This window comes from Plecotus auritus (genome assembly GCF_963455305.1).
Source record: "Plecotus auritus genome assembly, chromosome: 4".
In the NCBI taxonomy this organism is placed as follows: Eukaryota; Metazoa; Chordata; class Mammalia; order Chiroptera; family Vespertilionidae; genus Plecotus; species Plecotus auritus.
In genome coordinates, this window is record NC_137775.1 from 31,694,732 (window position 1) to 31,707,320 (window position 12,589).

The following is a 12,589-nucleotide window of genomic DNA, read 5'->3' on the forward strand; positions in this document are numbered from 1 at the left end:
GCATGTATGGGAGTGGGGTGGGGGGGGAAATGGTAAGATATGTACACATATAATACCTTAATAAAAATACATATAAAAGAAAAAAAAAACTTGGCCATACTTCTCATTTAGAGTATTTAGAGTGTATGGAAAAGCCGCATGTTAGAAATCGTTTGTTGACTGACACTTCATTAAAAAATGTAATGAATGAGGAGGAGAGGAAAGGGGGATAAATGTGAAGTTTCTGGAAACCTCAGACGGCTCCCCTTTTCCTCCTCCATTTCAAGCTCAGAGTAAAATTTTCCTTCATATGACTTCATGCATATGTTTTTTTTAAAGTGAAAAGGGAAGAAAGTAAAATAATTATTGCTTATAAAATATCTTTATTACTGAAAGCATCTAGGACTATTAATCTCTGAAAATTTTCTATTAGAAGGGAGTAATTTGATGCGACAGAATGATACACTATTAACTACAGTGGACTTCATAGTTTTCTGGACATCTTCATGTAGTATACATTATTTGATCTTTACTATATATAATCTGTGATTCACAAACAGGTTCAGTAGCTGATTTAGTTTCACCAGCAAATTAATGGTCAAACTGGGATTAAGGAGGAGCTTCCTGATTTTCTGTGTGGTGATCGTCCCGCTGCACACAACCTGTCTGATCACACAACAGTCAGGATGGAAGGCGCCTGGGAGGGGGTGGCATCTCCTGGTTTCCAACACCAGAGCCTGTTTGAGAGGATGAGAGTTTAAGAATTCTATAAGCTTTGTTATGGAAAACACTGAACTGAACTGGATACTGAACTTCCACACAGAGCCCAAAGCATGTTAATCATTCAGAACAGAAATGGCTAGAAATACAGACCTAGCACCCAAGAGCTGAAATTCATGCTCCCAAAATGGAAATACAGAAAGACATTCTCCTACCATGAATGTAAGGGCAGTGATGGAATAAGGACCCGCACACTTTTCATTGGCCTCTGCACCCAGGTGTTTGGAGACTCATTTATATTTTTACTGTATCTTCTTCTTATTCCTTCTCAGGACTATATACCATTGTCAAGGCATATTGACATCAACCACAGCTTTATTTGCTCCCCTTCTAAGAAATAATGCACTTTAAATCCTTCAGCTCACAACATTTGTGATGAGATTTCAACATTCTCTGTGTTTGTATTTGTTCTTTTTATACAAAGCCAAGTTGAATAGTTAGCTGATCATTAGAAAAAAATAAACCATTCATTTGCCTGCCAGGCATGTATGGAATTTTTGCTGCTGAATTAAATGGTATTTTACTGTTTCTTATGCAGAGTGGGAAACCGCCCATCAGTGATATGTTCACAGACCTCAAAGATGGAAGGAAACTGTTGGATCTTCTGGAAGGCCTCACGGGAGCATCGCTGGTGAGAGGCGTCAGCCTAGAGAACCAGGCCAAGGCATTGCCTGTCTCCCAGCATTAGTGGTACTTGAGGACCCACTGGGGCTGCTCAAATGTAAAAGCTGAAATACAAATGTTAAAAAAAAAGTGTTTCAATGAACTTTTTGATAGAGCAATATTCACGCTTTCTGGGAGGGTGCTATATGTTTATCAAAGATAAAATGGCTCAAATGTTTATTGTTCTCGGACAGCCCAGTAGAGAATTATAAAGAAGAATGGAAACGTAAAGAGGGCATAATGTTTTGAATAGCAGAGTGTATAGTGACACGGTTAAATGTTATTTAACAAATATTAAAACAAGGCTGTTCAAATTATGAGATTTATTTTTATTCAAATTTTCAGTATTATTTTATTTCTCCAACAAATCCCACTCTATTACTTTATGTGCAAGGCACTGTATACTTACACAGAAATAGGTCTGCTAATGAAGAGGACGCAATTTTATGAATACAGACTTGAACACGAGAGGTAGAATTACTATAAAAGGTAGAGAGAGATGCACTCCCAAGATGAATTCCTTTCTTACCAAAGTGTGGGGTGCAACACTCTCCCTTTTGCCTTCCAGATGGTGGGTAGGCTTGTTGAAGAGGCTGATCCCTCTCTCAGATAAGATTCCCTGGCCAGTGAGGCAGGAAGAAGCCTCCCAGATCACCTTTCCCCAGGTGGCAATTCCTGCCTTCCCAGTGGGCCCTTGCAATGCTAGCTGGGACCTGGGATAGCGCCCCCGAATCCCCCTGCTCTGTCCACACTAGTGAAGTATGGATGTAATACGACTTCTAAACTTCCCTTCATCCAGACCAATTCAGAGAAAAGAAGCTTTGTCCCCCAAACTCGTCTGTGCATTAGAATCACCAGGGAATTCTAAAAATTCCAAACCTGGACTGCACCCCACCAGACTCACTGAGTCACAGAGGCATTGGTATTTTTGGAAGCTCCCTGGGAGGGTTCAGTGTCCAGGCAAGCTAGGGAACTACTGCCTTAAGGTGTTGGAGTGGGGGAGTTTTTTACCATCAACACCAGCCCCCACGCGGCCTGAGAAGCAGCCAGAGCTCCTGGCACAGAGGGGTCTCCATGCTGAGCTGCTGTGCTCTGTCCGTCTCAGTGTCATTTTTTGTCAGGCTGTGGAGGGACTGCCTCAATTGATGTTGTGTTTTGTTTTCCAGCCGAAGGAACGTGGTTCCACAAGGGTGCATGCTTTAAATAATGTCAACAGAGTGCTGCAGGTTTTACATCAGAACAATGTAAGTTGGTCAGGTGGCCTGGGGCCCCTTGGGTGCCATCGGGATTGTTTATTGTTGAAACCAGCCACCTGCTCTGTGCATGGGCATCCACTCCTTTATGGAAACATTTTACTTATTAGAAGTTTTGAACTTTTTCTATGAGTGAAGGAATAGTCACTCTTTTACTGATTACTTTAATGATTTAGTGTATAAGTAACACATTTTGGAGATTTAGGTTTACCTGATTTATCATTCACATGTATGGCTGTCCAGATGTGCTCAACCAAAACCCTCAGCTTCCGTGGAGAAATGGTCTTAACCTTTACCTTCTTTTATTGTATCAGGTGGATTTAGTGAATATCGGAGGAACTGACATTGTAGATGGAAATCACAAGCTGACACTGGGCTTGCTGTGGAGCATCATTTTGCACTGGCAGGTGGGGAATTTTCAATCACTTATTACTAGACATTGAAAATGTGTCATTTGTGTATTCATGTCTTAGCTCTGCATCACAGAGCACCACAAACTGGGTGGCTTCAACAACAGAAATTATTTTCTCCCAATTCTGGAGGCTACAAATCTGAGATCAAGGTGTCAGCAAGGATTTTTTTTTCTGCAGCCTCTTTCCTGAGCTTGTGGGTCCTTTTTCCCTTTGTCCCCACTTGGTCTTCCTTCTGTGTATGTCATATCCTAATCTTTGCTTCTGATGCCAAGAAACTAGTCATATTGGATAAGGCCCCTCCCCCCATATGATCTCCGTTTACCTTAATTACCTCTTTCAAGACCCTTCCTCCAAATACAGTCACATTACGAGGTACTGGGGGTTAGGACTTCAACATAGAATTTTGCGGGGGACACAATTCAATGCCTAACAGTTTGGAATGGAAGAAACTGACAAAATGCTCTATTTTCCTGGCCTAGAAAAAAGAAAATGTCTTTTTAAAATATTGAATTTAAAAACTTCAGACATCAAAAAGTTGCTAAAATAGGTTAAAGAATTTTTAGGTACTTTTACTCAGATTCCCCAAAGGTTAACAATTGTCTACATTTGTGTTTTCTCTCTCTTTTTCTCTTTGCCTAAATACTTCAGTGTATATTTTCTAAAAACAAATTGTTCTCCTAAAATCAAGGAATTCTCTTACATAACTACAATATATTATCATAATTTAAAGGTGTACTGTAACATTAATAGTTCTAACTTATTTATTATGTCTCTTTCATCTTCTTTAATCCAGAATAGTTTCTGAGTCTTTGTGTTTTATGATATTGACATTTTTGAGGAGTGCTGGACAGTAATTTTGTAGAATGTCCCTTTTTTGGGTTTGGCTGATATTTTCTCATGATTAGATTCAGGTTATTCCTTTTGGGCAGGAATGCCGCAAAAGTGACATTGATTTGTTCTTAGTGCACCACACCAGGAAGCACACACTGTCCATTAGGTTTGTTCTTGTAGGGTTAACTTTCATCGTTTGGGTAACGTGGTATCTGCCTATGCCTCCACTGAACATGTCTGCCCTATGTTATTAAAAAATATCTTGTGAGATATACTTTGAGACTGTGTAAATGTTCAGCTACTTATCAAGTCTTCCCTATTAGTTTAAGATCCATTCATAATTCTTAGCTGATCAGTTATTATTATGATGCTTGGCAAATAGTAAATTTCTAATGTCATTGTTCCTTCTACGTTGTAAGGAAGAGCTTTCCCTTGTCTCTTGTTTTATCTGTCTGTCCATCTACTTTTTTATTCATTCATTGTACATGCAGTGTACACTCAAGTATTTTTACATATTTAATAGGCTGTCATTTTTTGCTATTATTGTTTACTAGAGGCCTGGTGCACAAAAATTTTTGCACTGGGGGGGTCCCTCAGCTTGGCCTGCCCCCTCTCATGGTCCGGGAGCCCTCAGGGGATGTCCTACTGACGGCTTAGGCCTGCTCCCCACGGGCCTAAGCTGCAGTCTGACCTCCCTCTGTGGGAGGCAATTGGGCAGATAAGGGAAAGGCGCCGCCCCCATCACCACATTGTTGCTGCCACTGCCGGCCGCTGCGGCCACCTGCCCTCAGCCCTTGCAGCTGCTGCAGCTGCCGCAGCTGCCACCTGCCCTTGGCCCTCGCAGCCGCCCCGGCTTTGTCCGGAAGGACATCTAGAACAACATTCGGAAGAAGTCTGGTCTATCCAGTCTAATTAGCATATGACCCTTTTATCTAGTATAGATTTTGATGCTTAAATTATACTAAATTTGGCCCATGTGATTGATCCCCCTTAAATCAGCTCTTGTGTCCTTTTGACATGTCCACATCATTTTTTGAGCACTTCTTTAAAACACATGTATTTCTTTAGAATAATAATGTGCAATATTAATTCTTGATTATAATCGGGAAAGTTACTTCATTCTTTGATTTTGCATTTAGTCAGAAAGTCTTCCTTGCATCCTCATCTTTTGTAGAAAATCAAAACAGTTATCTTTCTATCAAAAGTTCTTTGTAAATGTATAGTATTAAAATATTACTCTTTTAGTGACTATGAAAGTAATGTTTATTGTAACCAAATCTAATATGAGTATTGTTAAGATATAGAAAGTATGGTAATGTATAATTGTGAAGTAAAAATCACCTCTAAATCCTAGTACTTCAAAATAATCACTGTTTAAAGGAAAATTTGAAATAAATTGAATAACCAGTGACCTGATCCATATGGTTAATTAATGAAATAGTCCTCATTCAAGGACTTGATCCCAGTAGCTGCTTTAAGTTATAGGCAGACATGGTTTCTCTCCCAGGTGAAAGATGTCATGAAGGACATCATGTCAGCCTTGCAGCAGACAAACAGCGAGAAGATCCTACTGAGCTGGGTGCGCCAGTCCACCAGGCCATACAGCCAGGTCAACGTCCTCAACTTCACCACCAGCTGGACAGACGGACTTGCCTTTAATGCCCTGCTCCACCGACATAAGTGAGACATGACTCTCCTTAGACGTGGGCTTTCCAAATGTGTATCTCATCTCTCCCTCCCTCACTGCTCCTCCCTAAAGCCCCTCCCCACTACCCCTGCTAACCTCTCTGCACACATTCTACCAAAATATTAAGAAAAGAGATATCATGGGAAAAACTACCCACCAAGTCTTTATTCTGTGGACTTAAATGGCACAGTGCAGCCACAGTTGCTTCTATATATTCATAAGTTAAAACATGTAAAATGATTCACATAGTTCAGTCCCACTCATTCAGCACTAACCAGAAATATATGCAAAGAATGGTGCTAGTGTTCATTCTTACACCAAAGGGAAAGTTCTATAATTCAGTGCAATCCCAATTTATTATAGAAAATTATTTTTATCATGAAATTTGTAAACAGATTCTAAATATATGAAAGACCAAAAGCCCATGAAGAGCCAGTACAATTGTGAAACAGTAGAACCAGGCTGAAGTACTTCTCAAACAGAAACCAAAACTAGTTATGAAGCTACATTAATTAAAACTATAGTGCTGCAAATAAATAAATGCACTAATTTAATTAAAGGCTGAACCATATGAAATTGCCAGTATTTGACTGTTATTTTGATATATAACAATGGCAGTTCCTATACTTCAACCTAACAGAATAAAGGGCTCAGAAATAGCTCCATCCTGATATACAACGGAACTGATTGCTATTAAAATAGATGGTATGGGACAACTGTTTAGCCATATGTAAATAACTGAATTGGATCTTTACCTCACCATACCCACAAATGAATTTCAGACGCATCAAGGATTTAAATGTGAAAGGTGAAATTTCTTATATGTTTTAAATAATTTAAATAATTTAAATATGTTTTAAATAGCAATTTTAAATAATTTATTGTTTCAAGTTTTGTTTCCTGTATATGCTCTGCTTATATATAAAAATATAATTGACATGTCTACATCTTAGATCTAGAAACTTGTTAAAATTTTACAAAATTTAAGTTTGTTTCTGCAGACTTAAAAACATATTTTTGGTAGACCATCCATAGATTATAATAGTCTTCTCCCCTCCCCTCCCCTCCCCTCCCCTCCCCTCCCCTCCCCTCCCCTCCCCTCCCCTCCTTGTCCTTTTCCCCTGTTCATTTGTGCCTTGTCTTTCAATACAATATTGATTTGAATTGGTAATAGTGAGCAGAATATTTTGTTCTTGAAAATGAAGGGAATGTTTTTAATGTTCTACAATAATAATGATATTTGCTGTAGCTTTTTTGATATATATATTTTAATCTGGTTAGAGAACCTCCACACCCAATCTTTTTTTACTGTATCAGTTTAGAGAGGTTACCCTCTGTTCCTAGTTGGATAAGACATGTAGTCAGAAAACTTGAGTTTTAGCCTAAACTTTTTTCCATTGATTACTTAATTGGTTCAATAAGTGTGTTTGTGGTACTTTCCCTGTGTTAGGCACAGGTTGTATAACAGAGAAAAAAGGCAAACACCCCCATTTCCTTGGGTTTATGTGCAAATAGAGGGAGGCAGACAATAAAGAAAGAAAAGGAAATGTAAGTTGTGTAGCATAAAGCAGTGGTAAACATGCTGAAGAGAAATGTAGCAGGCAAGAGGGGAGGCCAGTGGGTGCAGGGCGTGAGTAGGGAGAGTAATAGGAGATGAAGTCAGAAAGGAAACGGGTGGAGTGGGCGAGGCAATCCCAGGAGGTAGGTGAGTGTAGGATGCAATAACAGATAGAGTGCACAAAAATGATCAACTTTTGGGTAAGTCAACACACAAAATGTCCAGTTTCTAGGATTAAAAGAAAATCTAGATAGACATGAAATACGAGGCAATGTAATATGGACAGGGTGCCTGGAGGGTAATTCTCTCAGGACCCTTGGTTTAGGAATATCCTGTGAACAGATTAAAGCTGGACTTTCCACTCTGCTAATATTGGTCTTTCAATAAGAGAATTAATTCATTAGCATTAATGGCGGTAATTGATGTATTTAGATGAATTTTTCAACCAATTTATTTTGAGCTTTTTATTTCTCTTTCTGTATTTTTTTTTTTATCTTATATTAATAGGTTCATCCTCCCCTTATTTTTCTTTTACTATTTGGGAAGTATTACATACTATTTTTAATCTTCTAGTGATTACTCCAGAAAATTTAATAGGTATGTTTAGCCAATACAAGAAACTTAGAATATTTCATCCATTGTTTTTATTTTTATAAGTTACTTTAAAATACAACATATTTGACAAAGTTTTGGCATATAAAGTTAAACTTTTTAATTTAAACTCACAAACAAAAAAAATCTAAAACTGCAATGTATTAGATTATAACAATGACCACTTCGTTTCCACATGTGTTGTCTTCACCACATTTTATTTGCGTGGTGTTTTCAGACCTGATCTCTTCAGCTGGGATAGAGTTGTCAAGATGTCCCCCACCGAGAGACTTGAACATGCCTTCGGCCAGGCTCAGACATACCTGGGAATTGAAAAGCTGTTAGATCCTGAAGGTATTGTTCAGTGCTTAATTTTAATCTTGATTTTGCTGCACAATTTTGGATACTTGAAGAGCAATGTTTTTTGTTGTTGTGTTTTTTTTTTAAGGAGGAATTAGGACTGAGCAGTGTTCTTCCGTTTGAAACATGGTGCAAGTCATTTTATCTCAGTTATTCGGACTTTTGTACTTAACAATTTGTAGGATCCTTTAGGAGGAAATTTAATTACATCATTGGAGAATAGTTATTTGATACCAGCAGAAGAATTAAAGTTTTAAGAAAATATAATTATTAAATAACCAATTCAGTATTTGGTTTAATTTTACTGAAATGCATTTTTATACTAGTACTAGAAGCCCGGTGCAAGAAATTTATGCACGGAGGGTGTCCCTCAGCCCGTCCTGCACCCTCTCCAATCTGGGACCCCTTGGGGGATGTCTGACTGCCGGGATCGGGCCTAAACCGGCATTCAGACATCCCTCTCACAATCCTGGAATGCTGGCTCCTAACCGCTCACCTGTTTGCCTGACAATCGCCCCTAACCAATCCCCTGCTGGCCTGATTAACGCCTAACTACTCCCCTGCCGGCCCGATCGCCCCCAACTGCCCTCCCCTGCTGGCCTGATTGCCTCCAACTGCCCTCCCCTCCCAGCCATCTTGTGGTGACCACCTTGTGGCGGCCATCTTGTGATGACATGGGGGCGGCAATCTTGTGGTGGCCATGTTGTGATGACGTGGAGGCAGCCATTGTGTGGTATTTAGATGAATTTTTCAACCAATTTATTTTGGTTGAAAATTTAGAATATTTCATCCATTGTGACAATGTGGGGGCGACCATCTTGTGGCGGCCATGTTCTGATGACATGGGGGTGGCCATCTTGTGGCTGCCATCTTGTGACAGTGTGGGGGCGGCCATCTTGTGGTGGCCACGTTGTGACGATGTGGGGGCTGCCATCTTGTAACAACGTCGCGCAACGCCACCTAGGCTTTTATGTGGCTTCTTGTATATGATGTGAAAACTTTAGTTACAAATGTTGTGGAATTTAATTCTAGACTTATTTTTATAATGTTAATAAAATCTGGCATTATCTTAAATGTCAGTGTGTCTTTGAGCATTTGGGAGAAGCTTTTAGGGAAGAATTTTAAGAAATGGTATACTGAACAAAATTAAGAAAGTGTCTTTGCCTTGTCTCTTCTGTCATTATATGAAACAGAAACTTAATGAGCTATGGTACTGCAAAAATTATATAATAGTATTGTTTATGGGTGCTGAGGATAGTTATTTTATATCTCCTACTGAGCTGTTCACATATTTTGGACATCTAATTTAAGCTGGTCTTTATTTCCTTCCCCTTTTAGATGTTGCTGTTCAGCTTCCTGACAAGAAATCCATAATTATGTATTTAACATCTTTGTTTGAGGTGCTACCTCAGCAAGTCACCATAGATGCCATCCGTGAAGTAGAGACTCTCCCAAGGAAATACAAGAAAGAATGTGAAGAAGGGGATATTAATATACAGGTAAAGGTAAATTTTTACTGAAATGTTTGACTGGCTGTATTTGTTATCTCTTAGGTATCAGATAAAAACACTTTTAGGGGATTTTTTTTTTCTTTTTAAAAAATGTTTTTATTAATTTTAGAGAGAGAGGAAGGGAGGGAGAGAGAGAGAGAGAGAGAGAAACATTGATCGGCTGCCTCCTACTGGGGACTGACCCCAACCCGGGCATGTGCCCTATCCGAGAATCAAACTGGCGACCTCTTGGTGCATAGGGCCAACGCTCCACCAACTGAGCCACACTGGCCAGGGCAGGGGATTTTTTTTCTTGACTGAGAACATCTTGGCTTGTCCACTTGCATTCACCTTAGAAGTTCAATTTATCAGTTAGCATGCTGTCATGTGTCACATGTGTGTAATGGAAAACCATAACTCAACTGATTTCTTAAGAAGGAAATATACTGTTTCACACAATAAGGGGGCCCAGGGCTGTGCTCATGCTGCTGCATGATATGCTTAAGAAGCAGTGTTTTTCCATCATTTGGTCACCATCTTCCATCAGTGTCATTTTGTGTTACAGATGGTTTCTCTCATGTCAGCCTAGCTTTATTCTAAGTACTAGTTTTCTTTTTTTTCTTTTCATTTTGTCTTTAGCAAAAGGATTTTTTACCATTATATTTTCACAAGGGCTATCAAAATACAAGGTTTATTTTCTCTTTCATTTAGAAGGAATGACAATATGTTACTCAGTGGGTTTTTCACTTAAAGATTTATAATGCTTTTACTCATTAGGATAAAGATTCGTTTTTTTAAATAAAGTAATGAATTTTTCTTCCTGAATTATCCTGCCTTGAATTAATACATATTTTATCTTACTCTGTTTCAATCTAACTGGTCCTCTTAATTCATAAAATGAGAGAATCTTAACAGTTGGATAAGACCTTAAAAAGTCGTTCAGTCCAACATTTCAGCAACCAAGAGATACACATGAATTTCAAAATGATAAGAAATATATTTTAGAGAGGCAGAAGCATGGAGTTTGAAGCTTAAATTATATTCCTGTCCCTACTTGTTGTGGATTAATTACTTCCCCTCTCAACCACAGTTTTATCTGTAAAATCTGGATAAAACCACCCACTTCATAACAATAAGCAACCCAGTGTCTAAAATAATATTAATAAGCACTCCATAAGCAGCAGCTACCATTATTATAATTTTCCCCTTAATTTGTTTTGGTATTATTCTCACTCAATAAATTCCTTTGTAAAAATGTTCGTTAATTCTCATATAATGATAATGGTCTTGAATTGACATGTCATCTTTTTCCTTTTCCAAGGTTCAAAGAACTAACTATTTCAGATTTTTTTGGGGGGTAGTAGGTACCAATCCTTTTAACTTCTTCATTCAAAAATAGTATGATGTCTAGAAAAAGGAAAAGACTTACTGAGGAAAAGAGGCAAGAGATGGGGCCAAATTGTGACCCTAGGGCTCTTTTTTATAGTTTTGAAAGTCAAGCGATGCTGAGGAAAAGCTGTAATTTTTATAACTGACTGAAAATGCTGAGAAGCATTAGTCTCTAGTGGTGAAGTTATTATCCTGCATTAATGACTTTTAAGTGTCTCAGATAATCTGCTGAGCTTGCTTTTTGGTTTGAGTTATTTGTTTATTGAATTGGGCTTCTTTTGTTAGAAAGCTTGGATATTTTACTTCTTATAGTTAAGGCCATTCTCTCTTAAAAAGAAAGATTTCATTTGCCTTTCATGAGGTGTAGATAAAAATGATCGCGTCTGTGTAGGGCTCAGGGTGGCATGATAAGAATTGTAGAACCTATTTCCTGTTTGATTAAGAGCAGGTGCATTAACACGAACCTCTTCATTTGCATGCTTTCATTCGTGCCTTAGAGATTGAATTAAGCTAATTAACGAAATAAAACGTGGTGTACTTTTAATCATTTACTGTTTGACAGAGCTTGCCATCCGATACTTTGCAATGAACACTAATAGCCAGCCTTCCTCTCTCGCTGTGTCTTTCTACAAATGTGCTGCGGAGCATTAGGTGGTCAGCAAATAGTTCTTGCATTTCTCTTTAATGTCTCAGTTGAAAGTCTCCTCTTGTGTTTTAATTAATACCTTCTGGACATTTGCATCCAGACAGTGCCTTCCATCTGTCTCCCACCTCCCTAGATCCTAGTGCTTATCTCAGTGACCTTTGGCTGGTCACTCACTAAGTTTCCTAGTCTCAGATAGCCTCATTAGAGCATAGAGGTTTGGTACTCACAGTTCCCCAGGGCTATTTCAGGTCTACAGTTTCAGAACATGAAGTCCGGAACTTAACTCATTTTCCCTTCTCTGTCTTTGATATCCTGTGTTTCATCTGTGTGCTCATGGATTCATTTTTTTAACTCCTGCATACAGTTGATTGGGTCTGTGTGATTCTCTCTCCAAAATGTGCCTGGTGCACGTTTTCTTTCTCTTCCAGCCTTCATGCTAATTGGAGACTCATCTTCTCTTGTCCTTTACAACACCCAGCCTCCCTCCACATTCATCTCCGGCCACCACACTGCCTTCGTGTGGACTGTTTCCACTCCTTCCCTAAGACTCTTTTCTTCTACACGTGGGTTTCTCTCTGTGAAATGCTCTGCCACCCACTGTTTGCATGGCAAGCTTCCAATCTTTCCTCAGTTTCAATGGAACTTTTTCAGGGAAGTCTTCCCCTATTAAATTATTGAAATCAGCCCTATACACTCACTCATTCAGTTTCTTGCTGTCACAGGATTTTTGTAAACTATGTTAAGAATTTTAAATTGTATCTTGTAGCACTGGGAAAGCAGTGAAAGATTTTAAGTGGGGATGTCTTGTGATATGATTATATTGTCAGAGATCATTCTGGAGGCTGAAGGAGAAGGGGGTTGCAGGGGTGGCAGTGTGGGTGGCAATGGGAAGTGAGATACTGGTTAGCAGGTGAAAAGGCTGTTGTGGTCCTGAGGACAGATGATGCTG

At 39.0% G+C, this 12,589-nt stretch overlaps 1 protein-coding gene across 3 annotated transcripts in view; it reads left to right on the forward strand.

Annotated features, from left to right (window-relative positions):
* UTRN (utrophin) overlaps positions 1-12,589 on the forward strand; it is a 479,531-nt gene that overhangs the window by 124,692 nt on the left and 342,250 nt on the right. For all 3 annotated transcript variants that reach the window (XM_080663479.1, XM_080663480.1, XM_080663478.1), the window contains 6 exons: positions 1,298-1,390; positions 2,589-2,666; positions 2,990-3,082; positions 5,427-5,599; positions 7,994-8,109; positions 9,454-9,614. In XM_080663479.1, coding sequence (XP_080519605.1) covers positions 1,298-1,390; positions 2,589-2,666; positions 2,990-3,082; positions 5,427-5,599; positions 7,994-8,109; positions 9,454-9,614 — 714 coding nt within the window. The remainder of the gene's footprint in view (positions 1-1,297; positions 1,391-2,588; positions 2,667-2,989; positions 3,083-5,426; positions 5,600-7,993; positions 8,110-9,453; positions 9,615-12,589) is intronic.